Source organism: Dasypus novemcinctus, chromosome X, assembly GCF_030445035.2.
Source record: "Dasypus novemcinctus isolate mDasNov1 chromosome X, mDasNov1.1.hap2, whole genome shotgun sequence".
Lineage (NCBI taxonomy): Eukaryota > Metazoa > Chordata > Mammalia > Cingulata > Dasypodidae > Dasypus > Dasypus novemcinctus.
The window spans coordinates 81130358-81152929 of record NC_080704.1 but is presented as its reverse complement, the minus strand read 5'-3'; the positions used below and the strand labels follow the sequence as shown (position 1 = coordinate 81152929).

Genomic DNA, 22572 nt, shown 5'->3' with positions numbered 1-22572 from the left:
GGAAACCTCTGAGTGGGGTCTTGAAGCACATTCCCCAGCTGCTGTCCTTGTCATTTGTTGCCGTTACTAGAGATTCAGGGGCCTTGGCATCGACTTCAGGCTTGCCAGGTTTGGGGATTCACTGGCTTGCAGCTTTCCTTCCCTGAACCTACTTTTTTCCTTAGGTTTCTCTGATTTCTTTTGGTTCTGTGGGCTGGAAACCAAAGCAAGCATGAGAGAGAGATATCTTGTTGAGTCATGGTCTTTGAATGGGTTCCTTAATTGCTCTTGGTAGCAATGACCTGCGAAGCTCCACTCATCCCCTATCCCTCGGCAGTCCTGTCTTCCCCTTGGCCTTTGCTTCCTCTGGCTCCTCTTGGACAACCACCTGCCTGCCCCTGCTGGCAAGCAACCTAGAACCCCAGGAGATGGCTCCTAACAGTGGTGCCAATGATCACCTTGGTCGAGTATGGGCTGCGCAGTTGACTTCTCCTAGGGTCTTTGTCTTTGCTGGCACTATCCCTGTCTAGGGGCAGAGGGCTGGACTTTGCAAGCTGGCAAGGTGCCTGTCTATGTGTCTGAATACCAGCCATCTTGGGCAGCATGCTTTCCAGCCAACAATGGGGAAGTATGCACTGCTCCGCACCCTGCGGTGACTTGGTCAGTGCCTTGAGTGTGGGTTTGTTCTACCATGTGCAACTGCCAACACTACCACCACAGAAAACAGCGTTGGTTACCCAAAGAGGGTGGATGGGCGTGGGGGAGGGGGAGGAGAGAATATGCGCAAGCAGGTGGGATTCCTTGGCCATCCTAGTCCAATCACATAGCACTGATAGTCTTCTGCTGGCATGTCTGTTATATGTACGTGTAGCCTGAGCCTTAGTGGAGCGATGACATCTTGAGGGAAGGCACTGTGGGTTGGTCATTTTTGGTCATTTTTTATATCTGACCCCACAGCTCATAGTACAATGCCTGGCTCATGGCCAGTGTGAGACAACTATTTGTGGAAGGAAAGGGAAGGGCTGTTCTGACTCTTTTGGGACTGGTCACATCTGATTTTCTTCTTGTTTCTCTATCAGCTCTGTCTCAATGTTCTGGGTGTGTGTACGCATGCATTTATGTTTGTTGATCATTAATTTGTACTCTTCTGAAGCTCTGGTCATACCGCTTTCCTTGTTGAACATGCAGAGTGGTTCTCAGTGACTTGACTTTGGGTACAGAGTCCGAGCACTTTAGCTCTTCTCTCAGGGCCCTGCACTCTCTAGCCCCACCTGCTACCATAATCTCTTGGGGACTGTGAGCTCTGTGCACACCAGATTATTAGGCATGGCCAGAAGTGACCATATCGCTGTTGTCATGGCACGGTGCCTGGGGCACAGACTGATCCCTCTGCCTGGAATGCCTTCGCTCCTGCCTTGTCATGGTGGGCTCATCTTTCAGAGCCCACCTCGGGGGTTCCCTCTTTTGTGTAGCCTCACCTGATTCCTTCCAGGAAGAGTTAGTGTCATGGTCCTTCTTTCTGCTCAAAGTGGGGCTCTAGCCCCTATTACACTCTACTCCGATGATTGTTCCCTTGTCTATCCCCTTGGCATTTGGCCTTGTGTGGCCTCTCTGCTCCCCTCTTCTCACTCCACCCACACCTCCAACACATCAACACTCACTGCTCACTTACCATATTGCCTGTCCCTTAGCCCCCAGTGCCTGGTATTTGATAAGCCCTCTGTATGTATTAGCTGGTGAACTGGGACCAGGCACCTCCTTCTAGAGAGAGATTTCAGGTTTTGCTTTTGGAACATGGATGTGCACTTCTTGGTTCAGGTTGGGGGCCTCTGCACCTTGAGGAGAGAGTCAAGAATAAGCAAGTGGCCACTCTGGACCGGGCCCTGTTCCTGTTCCCAGTCCTTGATTTGGCTTTCCTCTTCTTATCGCTGAGGGCAACCCTAAGGACAGGGTGCTCTTGCTTCCCCCACTTCCAGGCTGGAGGGGTTAGTGATGGGGTGTGCAGAGCTCCCAGGTCCCTAGTTCTCCCATAGTCTGGATACATCCGGGGCAGGGGTTCCAGCCCAGATGGTCTGTCTCCCAAGGACAAGCTCAACACCAGTCTGTGCTCTCCTGCCTTCTGGACCTCTGTATTCCCAGGGACCAGCACTGTCTTCATAAATATTTGTGGCATGGCATTGTGAATGAATGCATGTTCTTTATTCTCTGTTTTGCAAGTGTTGCAGAAGAAGGAAAGAGCTGGAAAAAGGGGAGGGATCTCTGAGAATAGGGTCAGCAGGCTACACGGGGAGCTGGGGAAGTTCATAATAGGAGTTGTTTCCTTCATGCTGGAGATGTTGGGGAGTGTGCAGGCACTAGGGGTGGGGCGGGGGAGAACCCCTCAGTGTGAGAAAGCAATTTTGCTTGTCTCTGTTTGGGCCAGGCAAGAGTATCCTCAACACCACCCCGCCCTCGTGCAAGGCTGATATAATAATTCAAACGTTCTGTGGGGTGGGGGTAGAATACCCCCTTCCCCCAAATCTAACCATATTCCTTCTGTCCACAGTGAAACCCTTTCCCTGTGTTCCTCTTCATAAGTATCCAGGCGGCCCCAAGGGCCGAGCACTCACGTTTCGGCCACAGCCTCCCGCTCCAGCCCCCTCCCACCGGCGGCCCGCAGCCCCGCAACCCCGCAGCCCCGCAGCCCCGCAGCCCCGCAGCCCCGCAGCCCCGAAGCCCCGGAGCAGCCACAGGGGGAACCAAAGAGACAGAAGCCTTCCCAGCTGCCCGGACCACAGATGCCAACACCCCCGCCCCCCACCACACACCGCCTGCCAGCCTGCCCGCGCCCCGCACGCAAGCCCACGACCGAGCAGCGGCGGCGGCGGCGGCGGCGGCGGCGGCGGCAGCAGCAGGCTTCAGGGTGCAGCCACTCGGACCGGCGTGTTTCTGGCAGCTCGCGCTATCCCAGGTGACTTGGGCTTGCCAGTTCGCCTGGTCCCCGGTCTCCCGCTCGCACCCCCGGCCCAGGTTCCGGCGCCCATCCGCCCTCCTGCCCACCCTTGCTTCTCCGCCTTCCCGCTCGTGAGAAGGGAGGTCGCGGCAGCGGCCCGGCGGCAGCAGCGACCGTGGCGACAGCGGCGACCGTGGCGGCGGCGGCGGCGGCGGCAGCAGCAGAGGCTGCGGCGGCGACCGTGGCGGAGGCGGTGGCGGAGGCCTCCGTGGCGGAGGCGGAAGCCGAGGTGGAGGCCGAGGTGGAGGCCAAGGCCTCCGTAGAAGAGGCGGCGGCGGAGGCCACCCTGGGGGAGGCTACGGCCGCCCTGGTTGGGGAGGAGGTGGAGGCCGCCTTGGCGGCCGCGGCGGGGACCGAGGCCAGCGCTGCCCAATCCGCCGCCGCAGCGGAGTCTGCGGCGCCCCCCTTGAGGGAGGCGGATGCGTCTGTGGCTGTCGCTGCCGATGCGGCTGCCGATGCGGGTGCCGGTGAGGGTGCGGGTGCTGCTGCTGCGGGGGCGGCGACGGTCGAGGCGGCAGCCGCCGCAGCAGCCACCTCAGGTACTGATGCGGATGCCGAGACTGGCGGGGGCGCCGAGGGGAACCCCGACTTCCCCATGGCTTCACTCTACGTGGGCGACCTGCACCCTGAGGTGACTGAGGCAATGCTGTATGAGAAGTTCAGCCCGGCAGGGCCCATTCTCTCCATCCGCATTTGCAGGGACAAGATCACCCGCCGCTCCTTGGGTTACGCCTATGTCAACTACCAGCAACCGGTGGACGCCAAGCGGGCCCTGGAAACCTTGAACTTTGATGTCATCAAAGGCAGGCCTGTGCGCATCATGTGGTCCCAGCGGGACCCCTCGCTTCGCAAGAGTGGGGTGGGCAACGTCTTCATCAAGAACCTGGGCAAGACCATCGACAATAAGGCGCTGTACAACATCTTCTCGGCTTTTGGCAACATCCTCTCCTGCAAAGTGGCCTGCGACGAAAAGGGTCCCAAGGGCTATGGGTTCGTGCACTTCCAGAAGCAGGAGTCCGCCGAGCGGGCCATCGACGCGATGAATGGCATATTCCTGAACTACCGCAAAATTTTCGTCGGGAGGTTCAAGTCGCACAAAGAACGAGAGGCCGAAAGGGGAGCCTGGGCCAGGCAGTCCACCAGTGCAGACGTCAAGGCTTTCGAGGAGGAAACGGAGGAGGAGGCCACCGTGCGGTGAAGACACATCTGGAGCTAACCAACCAGCCGAGCCAAACCTTGGCTCTCTGGCTCTCACCCGGTTTACAATCCCCTGGTCCATCCCCACCCCACCTACCAGCAGTGCATTGTAACTGGAGTGCAGGTCTCTCTCTCCCCCTCTCCCTCTGTCCCTCCCTCCCTCCCTCCCTCTCTCCCTCTCCCTCTCTCCCCCTCTCTCCCTCTCCCCCTCTCCCCCCCTCCTGTCTCTGTCTCTATCTCTGTTTGTTTCTTTCTCTTTTTCTTTCTCTTTCTCTCTCCATCCCTCCCCCCTTTCTCCCTCTTTCTCTGCTCTGGACTCTCTCTTCCCCAGTCCCCGTCCTTCTCCACTCCATCTCCCCTCCTTTCTCCTCTCTAAGGCCCTTCTGTACCCCCTTTTCCTCCTTCTCCCCTCACCCCAAAGGCATTGTAAATAATCTTGCTCATCTGTGCCATATGATAGCTTAAAGGCTGCTATTCTTGTGGTTTGATTTATAAAGCATTATCTTTCTCTTTTTCTTTACAGTACAGGTGATAAAATTTCATGGTAGAAACATCAGAAAGGAGAAGGAAATCAGATGAGGGAAATCCAAGAGAGTAATTGCTCCCCATGTCCTACTATCCAGAGACAACCATTTTTACATTTTTGGTGTGCCGTTCTTCCAGGCTCTCTTCTCTGTCTCCCTCCCTTCCTCACCCCCACCTCACCCACCTTTTAACACACTATTACAGAATGGTGGGTGTGTGTGGTGTTCCTTAACATTCTTTTTCAGAAACTAAAACCAAACAAAATTCAACCCATTGAACTTCTTCATATGTTATTCAACAGGCTTCTGAAATGTCATCTTCAGAGTGCTCCAGTGTATCCATGGAACTTAACATTTCTATAATCATTCCCACATTGTTCGATATTCAGGTGGTGCCTAGATTTTTCCCCCCTGTGGTTAAAACCAGCAGTTTACTGAGAGTGAATCCTTCCTTGCCAAGCCAAATTTCTGGAGCATCCCAGATGGTTTTCCTAGGTGTGGACTTGCAGGACCGGTACATGTGGACATTTTAAAGACTTTTACTGTGTGTTGCCAATTGCCCTTCCCTCATAAGCCTTGTACCAATTTGCATTCATGGCAGCCAGTGCAGCTAGTAAAAAGTATACACCCGTTCCCCCTGCTTGTTCTCCTGGTTACTGTAATTGATGTGAACATGTGCATGTGCACACGTGCATGCACGTATTTCTCATGGCCAGCTTGATATGTTGCAAATGGTATTTCATTTTCCTTGGTTGTTTTGCTGGATGTAAACAGTGTTTATCTACCCCCTTCCCTGCACCACCAACTCTCTGCCTTTCTCCCCATGGTCAGAAAAATAATTCAGCTTTATTGCAGGAAATATCTCAAAAACTAATAAGCTAATAGAAGAAAAGTAATATCTCCCAAACCTAGTGGCTAGCCATATCATCCTGAAACATTTTCATCTATATCTGTATTTTACAATAACTACCTGAAACACTTTTGTCTGTATCTCCAGTATTTTTATTATGCATATGTTTATATGTGTATTATAATGTACATACTGTTTTTATATCTGCTCTTTACACACCCGCACACAATACTCTAACTTAAATTCGTGTCATTAAAGATAATTTTAAAATGTTTTATTTGACTGTTAATATTCATTTTACTGATGGCTAGATAGAGGGATAAGAGAGTGATACATACACATTTCTACACACACATATTCCTTTTTTTGAACACCTAGGTTGTCTGTCTAGATTGTTTCTGGTTTCTCGTTATGTGAACCAAAACTGCCAAAACATCAGAATGCACATTTCTTGCTGATAATTCAAGATTGTTTCTTTAACAAACATTGCTAAAAGAAGAATTCAGATTTCAAATGATATAGGCAGTTTGAAGTCTTATTTGGAGAGAAGGTACATTATTAAATAGCCATTCATGAATATAGCATCAGATTAACTTTGTGAGATGCACTGGAATTGTAAGAAATCAGGTTCCATGAATGCTTTTTGCATGTGGTATTCAATCATTGCTGCACTTTCCCAATATTTTACCAGGGAAACTAGAGCTTTTTTGTTTTTATTATTTTAAATGTATCTATTTTTTATAGAAATTGTCCTTGATCATAATAGAAAAAAATGTACAAAAGTTTTTAATGAAAGCCATAAACTTAATATTATTCCTAACACCACTACTTGAAAAATACATTTTAATAAATAGAAATATACAATTCTATATGTATGTAGTACAATATGTATTGTTTCAATGGAGGATATTTTCACTTTAACATTTGTCTAGGATTATCTTTCTAAATCATTAAATAGTATTGTATGATTCTGTTGTTATTTAATACCCACCCCAATGGATGAGCTATGATTTCTGCAACTACACCCCCCAGGGTATGGTTAAAATTTTCTTGATTTTTTTCCTGGTAAGATTACTTCTATGATGAACAGATTTGTAACTTAATCCCTGTGAATATTTTATTTTTATTCCTTACTTGTAGAATTGTGCAGTGATAGATATGGATGTGTCAAATATTGTTCTTGGACTGTAGCCAAATGCTTCTCCCATAAAGTTTATACCCACCAGCTTTTTCTTTGTCCATCTTCTTAAATTGGTCAAACTATTTTTAAGTTTCATAAAATTGAAATGGCTTGTACATTTTTTCTTTTTATTCATTTTACAAGAGCATTTTTGAAAGTCCAAGCACATTAAAATATATACAAGAACCACTTTAATCCTATTATTTTCTATAGCCTTACTAGCTTTTCTTCTCCATTTATAAACATTTTAAAACATACAGAATCATACTGAATATATTTTGTTGTAATTTTTTTCAATATATTGTAATTATACCTAAAACATCTATGGCTATTCAATTTTCTCCCACAGACTGCCATGTTGTATGGGACCAGAAACTTACTTTTTAGAGTTTTTTCAATTTTGGATACTGAAATAGTCCCTAAGTTTCACCATTAAAACCAAATATGTGCTGAAAAAATTTGCAGTTGCAATTTTTTTCCAAGAAATGGCGCTTAATATTAATTTGCCTAGTACAAGTTATGTTTTAAAACCTAAAAATAAAGACAAGATACAGAAAATGTTTACTTTAAAAGAAGAAAATGGAGCAGCTTAAAGGAATCATTTAGAATTAAAACTTTGATAAAAACTCTATAACTTTGATAAAAAAGAAAGCTTCTGCCTCTTTATTTTAAAAACAAGCTCATTTTTGCATACTCTCCTTTTAGGTCAATGCTGTTTTGGCAATTTGGCAAAAACTGAAGAACAAAGAAACCCTTGTTTTCAGGACTTAAGGCTTATAGGATATGGATTGCTGTTATTTCTCCATAGAAATTCTATTATTTTTTTCACACTGTATTTGTATAACCCACCATATAAGGGTTTTAGAAATAATGCCTCCCACCCCCCACTGTGCACTAAGGTCGAGAGCTATTGGTATGACACAAAGAGTAGATGTTCTGTACAAGGAGGGATCTGACTTCTGTTTGGATCTGATCAGGATAAAATCCTTCTCCTCACCGCTGGAAATATAAGCTGAAAGCAATGAGGGAGTGAGGGAGAGAGGGAGCGAGGGAGAGAGGGAGAGAGGGACAAGGGCAGAGAGAGAGAGAGAGAGAGAGAGAGAGAGAGAGAGAGACTACAGTTACACAACTAGGAGAAACTGTTTCCAGAACAGTACTACCTGGAAAAAGTTATTTAAGAGATATCTTTGTAGGAATTCAACCAAGTATAAGTATAGTGAAGATTATCTTGAAAATGGTGTGCCAAGAGCAATTTTAGACTAAGAGGAAGACAATTTTATATAACTACAAGGAATTCTACACCAGTAATTAAGCATAGAGGGTAATAAACTGAATTAAAATAACATTTTAAACATCTATGTGTAAAAATTATTACATATTATTATATTTTTAATCCTCAAAATAGGTATTATTCTCCCTCCCTCCTCACCTCCAATTAAGTACAAAATCCTATTGAATTTACCTTCAAAATATTACTGGAATCTATCCTCTTTTCTCTCCATTCCCACTGCCATGTTTCTAGTTCAGGCTTCCGTCATCTCTCACTCAGAATATTGTAATATCTTTTTAACTGTACTTTTTCTCTCCAGTAATGATCACTCCTAATTCATCTTCTATATTAGTTAGAAAAAGACTTCCTGAAAGTTTGCATCTTTTCATGTAGCACTCTTGCTTAAAATTCATTGGTGGTATTCTTTTTCTTTCAAGATGAACTACACAACCTATGACTTGGAATTCAAAACCTTTCATTATCCAACCCCTGCTTACTTTTCCAGGACTTTTTCTAACCACTACTCTATCTCAGACCTTCTGATCCATATGGCTTCTATGTCAAGTCACTGCAGTTACTTCAAAAACTCTAAGTCCTGTGTAACCATTGCAACAATCAATTTTAGGACATTTAATCACCCTAAAATGAAACACCGTATCCATTAGCAATCACTCCGTATTTCTCCCCAACCCACTAAGCCCTATGCAACCACTTTTCATCTCCATAGGTTTGCCACTGATGAACATTTCATATCAAGGGAATGGTACAATATGTGGTGTCTTGTGAAGGGCTTTTTTTCAATTGGTGTAATGATTTCAAGGCTTATCCATGTTGTAGCATGTATCACTACTTCATTTTATTTACTGTATTGATACGGGAAATTTTATCAGTTGATGAGCACGTGGGTTGCATCTTCTCTTCAGCTATTATGACTAAGGCACTTATGAATGAGACTTGTGTGGACACGCGTTTTCAGTTCTCTTGGGTATATACATAGGAGTGAAATTGCAGGGTCATGTGGTAACTCTATGTTTATTTTCATTTATTTTTTTTATTAAAGACACATTAGATTATATAAATATTACTTCAAAAATATAGGGGATTCCCATATATCTCACCTCCCCGAACACTTCCATTAACATTATCTTTCATTAGTATGGTATATTTTTGTTACAATTGATGAACACATTTAGAAGTATTTCTACTAACTATGGTCTATAGTTTACATTATGTTTTACATTCTGCACTGCACAATTTTATAGGTTTTGACAAAATGTATAATGAATAATTGACAGGCCTGTATCTGTCAATGCAATGTCATGCAGAACAATTCCAATGTTCCCAAAATGCCCCATGTTACAGCTACATTCTTTCCTCTCCCTCCCTCAGAAACTCTTGTGAACATTGCCTTTATATACATGTTACAAGTTCTTCAATTACTAGAATGACTGTAAGTTTACTTTCGTCCATATTAGCATTCCCCCATTGTGTTTGTTCAGTCCTCAATCTTGATAATTTGGGGATGGAAATGCCCATTCTACTTCCAATTGAGAGGGGCTTAGATCCCATTGGGCACATGAATGGAACTGTCTTGATTGCAGTTGTAGACACTCTCTGTTTCTTGGGGTGGGTGTTGTCCCTCATCATTCTTTTGTTAGTTGTCCTGGGTGAGTCCGATGAACTGGAGAGTATGTAGTGGCTGCAACTCTGCTGAGATTCAAGGCTCAACCAGCAGATGAACACTCAGAAGATTTAAGTCTCTGGGACACATATTTAAAGGGTATAGTGCTAATTATAGGTTCAAATAAAAGGGACATAAGAGCCTTGTGTAGGAAAATTATAAATGAGTCTAATTCTGATACATTAGGAGGATGGGTTATATATTCCAAGGCAATGCCCACTTATAGAATCCAGAACTCCTGGGATTGTCTGCCCAGTCTATAATGTCTAGATGTCTCTAGTGCCCTCAGGAGCCCCCCTGCTTCAGGCACTGTTTACTGTGGCAGTCAGTGAGATCCTCCAGAGATGTGCATAAGTATAACCTCTGGAATGACCTCCCAATTCACTTTGAAATCTCTCAGCCATAAAAACTCATTTGCATTTATTATTTCCCCCTTTTGTTCCTAATTTTTTTTTTCCAAATGAATCACTAGCTGGTGCTTGGTGATAATCCCTTTGTGTTAGGGAAGCTTTCCCCTGGGAGTTATGTCTGACATGGGGAGAGGGAGAGGAAAGAGATAGTGAGTTTATATGCTGAGTTTGGCTTAGAGAGAGGTCGCCGTTGAGCAACAAGGAGAGTAACTCTATGTTTAACTTTTTGATGACTTACAAGTTTATTTCCACAGTGGTTGCACCATTTTATATTCCCACCAGTAGTATAATTTTTCCATATCCTTTCCAAGACATGTTCTTATCTGTCTTTTTCATTATACATTAATAATGTTTTGTATTTTTCAGAGTGGTAGTTAGCACTTCATTTGCTAAATTCTTCTTAAGCATTTAAATATTTTTATGCTATTATAAAAAAATTGTTCTCTTAATTTCATTTGTTTTTTCATTGTTATATTTTTAATAAATGAATTTCTTGATACATATTAATAAAGCATAAATATATCCAAAGTGTATAATGAATAGTTGTGCATTCATCACTTCAATCACTGTTAACTCATTTTTATTATTCCAGTATTAATGATAATGAAAACAACAAACAAAAAGCCCATCACCCCTCAATCTCTCTATACTTCCCCTGCCATGCACAGCTGCTGTTCTGTTTCTGTCTCTCTAGTTAATTTGTATTTATATTTTGTAAAAACAGTCTTATATGCAATATTACTCATATCCATATTTCACATGAGGCTTCATTGTGTTCTACAGGCCTATGTTACATTTTTTAGCTTTCCTTCTAGTAATATACACTCCCATAGACTTTATCTTTCAACCACTTTCATACCCACATAATAGCTCTGCTAGTTACAAACACTTTGATGTGCTTTCACCTTTTCTATTCATTCCAAAGACTTGCAAACAACCTTCTTACCATAGATTAAACCTCAGCTTTCCATTTTCTACGCTCATTCTATTTTATGGTGACCTATATTATAATTATTAGCTCCATGAGTTTACACAATGTATTTAGTTTATAATAGTGCAATCATAGAGGATTTGTCCTTTTGTGTCTGACTTGAACTCAACGTAATGTCCTCCAGGTTCATATATGTTGTCATATACTTCATGACTTCATTTCTTCTTACTGTTGCATAATATTCCATCCTGTACATAAACCACACTTTGTTTATCCATTCATCAATTGATGGACAACTGGGTTGTTTCCATCTTTGACAATTATGAATTGGCCACTATGAACATGAGTGTGCAGATGTCTGTTCATGTCACTGCTCTCAGTTCTTCTGGGTATACATTTAGTGATGATATTGCTGGGTCACATGGCAAGCAATCCTCCACAGTGACTGTACCATTCTAAATTCCCACCAAATATGAATAAGCATTCCTATTTCTCCACATCCTCTCCAATACTCGTATTTTTCTGACTTTTTAATAGTGGCCAATGTAGTAGATATGAAATGGTATCTCATTGTAGTTTTTAACTACTTTTTTTATTTTTGAAGACGTTTTAGTTTACATAAAAGTTACATCAAAAACATAGGAGATTCCATATGCCCCACCACCCCACACATTTTGCTACATTAACAACATCTTTCATTACTGTGGTAAATTTGTTACTATTGATGAATATATGTTGAAGCATTGGTACTAATCATGGACTATAGTTTACATTATAGTTTACACTCTGCCCTGCACAATTTTATAGGTTATAACAAAATGCATAATGACCTGTATCCATCATTGTAATGTCATGCAGGACAACTCCAATGTTCCCAAAATGTTCCCATATTACTCTTATTCTTCCTTTTCCCTCCCTCAGAACCTCTGGTAGCCATGGCCTTTATATGAATGATAAAAGTTCTCCCACTGCTAGAAAAATAATAAGTCTAAAATTCAATAATAATAAGTCTACTTTAGTCCATTGTTCATTCCCCAATCTTGAATATTTTGGGATGGTGATGCCCACTCTGTTTCTAATTGAGAGGGGGCTTATATTCCATGGGGTAGATGGATGAAACTATCTTGCTTACAGTTGCAGATACTCTCTGTTCCTTGGGATGTGTGTTGTCCATCATCATCTCCTTGTTAGTTGTCTTGGGTGAGTCCAATGAACTAGAGAGTAGGTGCTGCAACTCTGCTGAGATTCAGGACACATCTGACACATGAGCAGACCAAAGAGTTAAGTCTCTGGGACATGTATTTAACAAGTATAGAGCTAATTATAGAAGGTCCCCAGTGTAACAAAGTAAGACGCTAGTTGTAGTTTTAATTTGCATTTCTTTAATTGCCAGTGATGTTGAATATTTTTAATGTGTTTTTTCACCATTTGTATTTCTTCTTTGGGCAAATGAGTATTGGGGTCTTTTGCTCATTTTTTTAAATTGGATACTTTGTCTTTTTTATTGTTGAGTTGTAGTATCTCTTTATATAGCATGGATATTAAACCTTCATCTGATAAGTGATTTCCAAATATTTCCTCCCATTGATTTGGCTGTCTCTCATCTTTTTGACAAAGTCTTTTGAAGTGCAAGTGTTTAATTTTGAGGGGGATCTATTTATCTATTTTTTCTTTTGTTGACATGCTTTGGATGTAAAGTTTAAGAAACTACCGGGAAGCAGAATTGGCCCAGTGGTTAGGGCATCCATCTACCACACAGGAGGTCCGTGGTTCAAACCCCGGGCCTCCTTGACCCGTGTGGAGCTGGCCCATGCACGCTTCTCATGTGCAAGGAGTGCCATGTCACGCAGGGGTGTCCACCATGTAGGTGAGCCCCACGTGCAAGGCATGCGCCCTGTAAGAAGAAACACCCAGTGCGAAAGAAAGTGCAGACTGCCCAGGAATGGCGCTGCACACACGGAGAGTTGACACAACAAGATGGCACAACAAAAAGAAACACAGATTCCCGTGCCACTGACAACAACAGAAGCAGACCAAGAAGAAGATGCAGCAAATAGACACAGAGACCAGACAACCGGGCGGGTGGGGGGAAGGGGAGAGAAATAAATAAATAAATATATCTTTAAAAAAAAAGGAAACTACCAACTACTACAAGATCTTCAAATCGTTTTTTCTACATTTTCTTTTAGGAGTTTTATGGCTACCACTTTTATATTTAAGTCCTTGTTCCATTTTGGGTTAATTTTTGTATAAAGTGTGAGATAGGGATCTTCTTTCTTTCTTTTGGATATGGATATCCAGTTCTCCAAGTACCGTTTGTTGAAGAGACTCTTCTGGCCCAACTGGGAATTATTGACAGCCTTGTTAAAAAAAAAAAAAAGCAAAAACAAAAAAAAACAAAAACAAAAAAAAAAAACACTTGACGGTAGTTGTCAGGATCTACTTCTGAGTCCTTGATTTGGTTACATTGGGTAGTCTGTATGTCTTTATACCGGTAGCATGCTGGAATTTTTTTTTTAACCACTTTAGCTAAGAAATATGCTTTAAAATCAGGAAATGAGAGTCCCCAACTTTGTTATTCTTTTCAAAGATATTTTTGTTCCTTTACCCTTCAAAATAATTTTGTTAATTATTTTTTTCATTTCTACAAAAAAGGCTGTTGGAAGGTTTATTGGGATTGCATTGAATCTGTAAATAAGTTTGGTTAGAATTGACATCTTAATGATCATCTTCCAAACCATGAACTCAGAATATCCTTCCATTTATTTAAGCCTTCAGTTTCCTTTAGCAACATTTTGTCATTTTCTTTTTTCTTTTTTTTCAAAGATTTATTTATTTATTTCTCTCCCCTTTTCCACCCATCCCAGTTGTCTGTTCTCTGTGTCTATTTGCTGAGTCTTCTTTGTCTGCGGCACAAGAAACTGTGTTTCTTTTTGTTGTGTCATCTTGTTGTGTCAGCTTTCCGTGTATGCGGCACCATTCCTGGGCAGGCTGCACTTTCTTTCACACTGGGCGGCTTTCCTAATGGGGCGCACTCCTTGCGCGTGGGGCTCCCCTACGCTGGAGACACCCCTGCGTGGCAAGGGCACTCCTTGTGCGCATCAGCACTGTGCATGGGTCAGCTCCACACGGGTCAAGGAGGTCCAGGGTTTGAACCACGGACCTCCCATGTGGTAGACGGATGCCCTAACCACTGGGCCAAATCCACCCACCTGTCATTTTCTAAATACAGGTCCTTTATGTCCTAGGTTAAGTTCATTCCTAAATATTTAATTTTTTTTGTTCTGCATTTTTATTATAACTTTTTTGGTTATTTCGTGACCTGATGACCCCCAAAGTAGGTCCTTTGGACAATTTTGGCCCTTTCTCTGTTGTTTTTGTGATATAATTGAACCCTGCCTGCCTACTCCAACACCATCTTCCTGTCTCTAATTGTTACTTTGTAGAAATACAATAGTGTATTGATCTTTTATCCAGCACCCTTGCTGAACTCTTCCATCTCTTTCTTCAGTTCTAATTCTTTTTTCAGTGCATTCATTAGGATTTAAATATCATGCAACATGCAAATAGAGATAGTTTTATTTTTATTTTCCAATCAGGATGTCTTTTATTTTATTTTCTTGCATAACTGCTCTGGTTAGAACTTCCAGTAAAAGTTTGCATAGATGAGGTGAAAGTGTATATACTTGTCTTGCTCCTTTGCATAGGAGAAAAGCATTCACTTTTTCACTACTTAGTATGCTGCTAGCTATGGGGTTTTTTGTAGATGACCGTTATCAGATTGAGGGCATTCCCTTTTATTCTGAATTTGTTCACTTTTCAAATCATGAAGTGGTAATGCATTTTAGCAAATGATTTATCTTTTGTTTAATGAAGAGAGCATGTGGGTTTTTTTCCCCTTTATTCTATTGATTTGGTGTATTATATTAAGTTACTTTAATAGTAAACCAATCTTGCTTTCCTGGGGTAAGTTCCATTGGTTATGCTACATAATCCTTTTTATATGTTACTCAATGCAGTTTGTTAATATTTTTTAAGGAATTCTGCATCTACCTTCATAAGACATATTGTTCTCTTCTTTTAATATCTTATTTGTCACTGGTATCAGGGCAATATTGACAGAATGAGTTGGTAAGTGATCCTTCATCTTCTATTTCCTGGAAGGTTATATGAAGAATTGGTATTCATTTTCTTTAAATGTTTGGTAGAATTCACCAGTGAAAACAATCTGGGCCTGGTTTTTGCTTTATAGAAAGTTTTTTAAAATTACAGATTCAATCTCTAATTTGTTATAGGAGATTCAGATTCTCTTTTTCTTTTTGAGTTAGTATCATCACCACAATCAGAACTCAAAGCATTTCTAGTAACCCCCCAAATTCTCTTATGCTACCATTTTACATTTGAAACTTCCCCCCAACCCCTAACTCCTGAAAGTCACTGACCTAATTTAGTCACTCTAGCTTTACTTTTTCAAGGATATCATATCAATGGAATCACATACTATGTAATCTCTAGAGACTGGCTCCTTTAAGCATAATGCCTTGGAGATATATTGATCCAAGTTGTTTCATTTATCAAAAGTCCATTCATTTTTTTTTTTATAGCAGAGAAGTATTTCATTGCATAGGTGTACCAGTTAATTCATATATATTAACCTGTTGAAGGGCATCTGTGTTATTTCCAATTTTGGTGATTATGAACAAGACTGATATAAAAATTCCTATATAGATTTTTGTATGAACATAACCTATTGTTTCTGTAGGATAAATTCCTTGGAATGGGATTACTGGATCATATTATTCCACATCCTCACAGCACTTGGTATACTCAGGTTTTTTCCTTCTCAAATTAAAGTATCATAGTATCCCATTGTTATTTTTTTTCTTCTTTATTTTTTTAAATGTTACATTCAAAATATATGAGGTCCCCATATACATCCATCCCCCTCACCCCATTTTCATATTTCTAATGGCTTGTTATATTGAACATTTTTTCATTTGTTTATGTGCCATCAACACATCTGTTTTGAAGTGTCTGTTCAAAAACTTAGTCCATTTTAAGTCATTTGTTTTCTTATTAGTAAATATTGTAACACTGACAGCTCTTTATATATTCTGGATACAAGTCCTTTGATAGGTAACTGAATTGGAAATATTTTCTCCCAGTTTGCAGTTTTTCATCTTATTTTCTTGAAAATCTTTTGACAAAAAAATAATTTTATTTTTGATAAATCCAGTTCATGAAGTTATGTTTTTTATGGATTTTCCTTTTGGACAAAGAACTTTGCCTAACCCAAGATTACAAAATTGTCCCTTAGCTTGTCTTTTAAATATCATTTAAATTTATATTTTATATTTAGGTCTATGATCCATTTCGTGTTAATTTTTGTATAAGTTTTGAGGCAGGGGTTCATTCATTTGCGTATGGATGTCCAATTTTTCCAACCATGTTTAAAAGACCATCTTATAGGGGACGACAGACTAATAATGTAAACCATGATGTAAATCATAGGATAACTAAAAACTTTAGAAAACTGTATATCCTAAAATATGGACCACAATGTAAGCACAGATGTCACCTTGCTTGAAAGCGATTGTCTCAGAGTCTGTACATCAGTTTCAGTAAATACGATATGAACAAATTAAAAGATTATCACTGTGGAAGGGAAAAGGTTTTATGGTGGATGTGTGGGAGTACTGTATATTGTATATATGAATTACTGTGATCTAAGGCTCTTGTGAAGAAAAGCTCAATAATTAGGAAAAAAGAAAAGAAAAAGATAGGATGTAGAATTTTTCCAAATCAATATGTATTCTATATCTAACCTTTAAACTCATTGCTATATTCCACTTTACTAGTAAGGGAACCTGACATTATATTGAGCTTCACTTTTCAGGATGTTTTGGATCACAGAGTGGTTCAACAATGGCAGTGGAGGAATACTGGTATGGGAAGTTATTGACAGGCGATATATGGTTGACAGGGAGTTATACAGGGCATGTGTCCAGGGTGCATGGAAATGTTTGGATATACTCATAGTGGAAACAATTAAAAACAACAGCTGGGGGGGGGGGCTACTGGGTTCCTGGCCGGGGGGGGGGGGCTCTGTCATGGTCCCTAGAGGAGCAGCAGCAGTCCCCCAGGTGCAACGAAAAGGACCAGGAAGGAACGAGGGTCTAACAGTGAGCCCCTGATACTAATGACTATGCTTGTGAACCTATACACCTGAAATAAGAACAAGGCCTAGAGCAGCACTCTGCCTAAGAGTTCCCTCCTGATAGCCTCCGTGTTACTCAAATGCGGCCAGTCTCGAAGCCAAACTCAGCATGTAAATGCAATGCCTTCCCCCCAGCGTGGGACATGACACCCCGGGATGAGCCTCCCTGGCACCGAGGGAATCACTACCAAGTACCAGCTGATGATACAACTAGAAAATGACCTTGAATTAAAGGTTCAACGCGGACCAGCAGAATATCCCTGACTACATATAATAACAGGAGTTAAAAATGCTGTTTGACCTAAATTAAGGGGGAAATGGAAAGGACAAATGAGTTTATATGGCTATGAGTCTCTAAGAAAGAGTCTGGAGGTTGTCAGAAGGATTGCCCTTATGCACATCTGAGCAGAGTCTCAGAGACAGATAAATTAGATACAACCCCAGGTATTGGTCCTTTTGAGGGCTAAAGAGACCCACGGGTTCTATGGTCATGGCAGATGGGGTTCACTGCCATGTCAGTTGGCCCTTCTTTGGAGCTGGTGCTTCTGGGTGATGGAGCTGGACTCAGACGGGATCTCTTTTCACAAGATTTTCATGCTACTTTACTGGAATTGTAGTTGGTGCTGGGTCTTAAGATATATCTAGGGGATTTGAATCTCTTGACTGACAATATGATAGCCAGGCCCTGACCTCAACAGACTTCAGCTCCTGCACTCTGATTTATTGGACTTACTCCACTCAGCTAACATGGAGTTGAAGAATGTCAACCACCACACCATGGAGCCTAAAGTGCCTACAACTGAAAGCAGGAGGATTGCATCCAATATCCATGTGGAATCTAAGCCTCCTCTTGATATAGATGTGGAATGGACACAACCAAGCCAAGGTCCACAGGAAGGAGGAATACATTAAGGATCAGAGTGGACTTAATGATATTCTATTCATGAACTATTGTGGTTAATAATCGAGAAAATGTGGCATTGATGTGGAAAAAGTGGACATGGTGGGTGCTGAATGCAGGGAATGGGAGGAGGAGAAGAGATGTGGAGGCATTCTCGGGACTTGGAGTTGTCCTGGGTGGTGCCCCAGGGATAATTGCCGGATGTTGTATGTCCTCCCATGGCCCACTGGATGGAGCGTGGGAAAGTGTGGGCTCTGGTGTGGAACACGGGACATGGGGTACAGCGATGTCCGGAGACGTACTCACCAGATGCAGTGGATGTGACATGATGATGGGGGAGAGTGTTACTGTGGGGGGAGTGGTGGGGTGGGGGTGGTGGGGGCAAATGGGGACCTCATATTTTTTTAATGTAATATCTTTTAAAAAAATGAATAAATTGAGTAGAATTTGGAAAAAATAATAATAATAAACACAAAGAAAAAAAATAAAAGGCCATCTTTCCTCCATTGAATTGCCTTTACACCTTTGTCAAAAAACAAATGGGTATATTTCTTTGAATGTATGTCTGGGTTCTCTCTCTGTTCCACTGATCTGCATGTCTATTCTTCCACTAATACTATACCGTCTTGATTACTGTAACTTTATAATAAGTCTAAAAATCAAGTAGTGTTAATCCTTCAACTCTTTTTTTCATTTTCAAAATTGTTTTGGCTATTGTAGATCTTTGAATTTCCATGTTTGTAGGAATGTAGAATGCTGCATCCTCTGTGGAAGACAGTTTGGCATTTCCTCAGGAAGCTAAACATAGATTTGCTGTGTGATCTGGCAATTCCTCTACTAGGAATATAACCAGAATAACTGAAACCACTGATGTGAAACAGACATTTTACATCAATGTTGATAGATTATTCACAGTTGCCAAAAGATGGAAACAACCCAAGGGTCCATCAACCAATGGGATATATAAACAAAATGTGGTATATACCTGTAATGGACTATGATGCTACTATAAAAAAAATGAAATTGGGACATATATGATAGCATGGATGAACCTTGAGGACATTATGCTAAGTGAAATAAGCCAGACACAAAAGGACTATTATTGTATGGTATTACTAATATTAACTAAATATGAAGAATAAATACATGGATTTAAAACCTTGCTTATAGGTTACTAGGAGATAAGATGAAGACTGAGAAGGGATACTGATGTTTAATGTATGTAGAATTTTCAATTAGCATGACAATGAAAGTGGAAACGGATAGAGTTGATTAACACAGCTGGTTTATAAATAGGATTGTGGTACAATAATTTTAATTTCATTTAGACATAGTTCATTGTTTGTACATAGAAATATCACTGGGTTTAAATGTTGACTTTGCAGGCTATGGCCATGTTAAGGACCTTAGTCATTCTAGGAATTTTACTTATACTCCTTGGGAATTGCTATATAAATAATCATGTTGTCTGCAAATATGAAGAGTTTTATTTCTTCCTTTTCAATTGTATGACTTTCATTTTTTTCTTTCCTTTTATAATTTGCTAAGATTTCTAATATACTCAACAAGAGTGGATAGAGCAGAAATCTTTGGCTTCTTCTCATTCTTAGAGGTAATACACTTAGTATTGCACAAATTAGTATGGAATTGGCTTCCACTTTATTCTACTTTTTCAAAATTGGTTCTAATATTATAGTTTTACTGCATTTCCATATAAATTTTACAATAATCTTTTCTATATCTCTAGAAAATTCTGCTTGGATTTTGAAAAGAATTGTACTAAACAAGTATTCTAATTTGGAAAAATTGACAACTATGTTGAAACTTCCAACCAATGAACAAAGTATATCTCTCCATTTATTTCTATTTTATTGATTTCTTTCAACATTTTCTAGTATTCAACACAAAATTTCTGCATAATTTTGTTATATTTACACCAACATATTTCATTTTTAAAGCAATTGTAAATGGTATTTGTTGGAAACTAAATCATGTCCGCTATAAAAGGCATGTTAGGATCCCAACATTGGTCTTATGGGCATAAAACCATTTGTAAAGAGGATCTCTGAAGATGACATTAGTTAAGGTGTGCCTAAACTGAGCGAGGGTGACCTTGAATCCAATATGATTTAAGTCCTTATAAGCAAAGGAAATTGGATACAGATGGAGAAGCCATGGGGAGCAGGCAGAAGCTGGAAGTTAACAGATTCCGTAAATAAAAGGAGAAGGCATGCTATGCGCATTGCCATAAGATGGAAAAACCAAGGGCCAAGGATTCCAGCAGCTAACCCCATTATGCCACAGTCTTGGGGAAAAAGCATTGCCTTGCTAAGCCTTGAGTTTGGACTTCTCCTGTCCTCAAAAATATGAGCCAATACATTCCTCTTTTTTAAGCCAAGCCATTGTAAGGTATGTGTTTTAACAGCTAGGAAATTAATACCATACTGTATTTTCATTTTGCTTTCCAAAAAGTGCATTAATAAAATATAAAAATACAATGGATTTTCTTTTAAGAAGTTGTGATTTAACAAAACAATCATACATACCATACATGATTACCATACATCACCTCAACCCTAACAATTTATATTATTGTGACACATTTGTCACAAATGATGAAAGAGCATCATAAAAATATTATTGCTATCTATAATCCATAGCTTATATTTGGTGTGTTTTTTTGTACAAGCCATCCTATTATTAACACCATGTTTTAAAATTGTGTATTTGTTATAGTTTATGAGAGAACATTCTTACATTTGCAATGTTAAACACAATACATCATTACCCACAGTGTTGGCTGTGTTATACAGTCCCTTGTCTTGTACAATTCATCCAAAGTGTACACTCACTGGCTCTCAGTTTCATCACAGCATTGTACTGTAATCAGCTCAGTCCATTTCAGAATGTTTTCAATACTCTAAAAGGAAAATTACCACACCTCCTTATGCCCCCCAATATTGACCCTTAGCATTGATATTGTGCCTTCTTTGCCATTACTGTAAAAATATTACAATTTTAATAACTGTAGTATATACCTTATATTAGCTATATTTTCCCATGTACCTCTATATCCTTAACACCTTGTAATAGAAGAAAATTCTTGTCTTTGTACTATTTACCTATCATAATCCACCACCGAAGTCAATGTTATTCAGTCCCTAGATTATCCTCTAGTTTCCTTTCAATTGACATTAAACTCCCTTGATTATCCCCTTGCAGCCACAATCATATTTATAAATCAGCAACATTGATTACACTCACTATAATGTGTTACCATGAACCCTAATAATTTCTCCATATTTATAATCCCCATTCTTTAACATTCTACATACATTCAGCATCAGCTTCCACTTCTCAACCCACATTCTACTTCCTAGAAACCTATACTCTATATTTTAACTCCATGAGTTTACTCACCATATTTAGTTCATATTAGTGAGACCACACAATATTTGTCCTTTGTGTCTGGCTTATTTCACTCAAGATAATGTCCTCAAAGTTCATTCATATTGTCATATGCATTCAAGGTCAATACTTCTTTTTTCTTAATATACTTTTTTATTTTTTTTAAGAAACTTAGATTTTATGTAACATAAATGTTATATAAAAATATAGTTGATTCCCACATGTCCTACTCTCTGTCCCTCTCACATGTTCTCACATTACCAACATCCTTCATTAGTGTGGTACATTTGTTGTTACAATTGATGAACACATTTTGGAGCTTTGACACTAAATGTGGATTTATAGTTTATATTGTAGCTTTGTAGTTTCCACTCTCTCCCACAGATTTTTGTGTGGCTTATATCTGTCATTGCAATGTCATTCAGGATAATTCCCAAGTCCTAAAAATGCCCCCAAATTGCAGCTATTTTTCACTTTCCCTCTGCTCAGAACCTCCATTGGCCACTGCCTCCACATCAATGATAAAAGTTCTTCCATTGCTAGAATCATAATAAGTGTACAATGGAATAACAGTAAGTCTATTTTAGTCCATTGTTCATTCCCCAGTCCTGGGGATTCTGGGATGGTGATGCCCACTTGGGCTCTATTTGAGAGGGAGCTTAGATCCCATAGGGCAAATGGATGGGACTTTCTTGCTTGCAGTTGTGGAGACTCTCTGTTCCTTGGGATGGTCATTGCCCATCATCATCTCCTTGTTAGTCGTCCTGGGTAAGTCCAATAAACAGGAGAGTAGGTGTTGCAAATAGCACATGGATAGCCCAAAGACTTAAGTCTCTTGGACACACGCCTATCAACTCTAGTACTAACTACAGGTTCAAATGGAAGGGGAAGAAAAGCAACGTGTAGGGAAACCACAACTGAGTCCAGCTCTGTCACACTGGTGAGCATAAATTCCAAAGTGGGGTCCACTAGCAGGGCATCAAACTCTTGAGCTGTCTATAGTATATGGATGTCTCCAGAGCCCTAAAGAGA

At 40.6% G+C, this 22572-nt stretch overlaps 1 protein-coding gene across 1 annotated transcript; it reads left to right on the top strand.

Annotated features, from left to right (window-relative positions):
* The first annotated feature begins 3290 nt into the window (after positions 1-3290).
* PABPC1L2A (poly(A) binding protein cytoplasmic 1 like 2A) lies at positions 3291-5818 on the top strand. Its single transcript, XM_058291016.2, has one exon. The coding sequence runs from the start codon at positions 3567-3569 to the stop codon at positions 4167-4169; it is 603 nt and encodes a 200-aa protein (XP_058146999.1). The 5' UTR covers positions 3291-3566; the 3' UTR covers positions 4170-5818.
* Positions 5819-22572: the final 16754 nt, after the last annotated feature.

Excerpts from the sequence above, each read along its gene's own strand:
- PABPC1L2A (XM_058291016.2), top strand. The coding sequence starts at position 3,567 with ATGGCTTCACTCTACGTGGGCGACCTGCACCCTGAGGTGACTGAGGCA.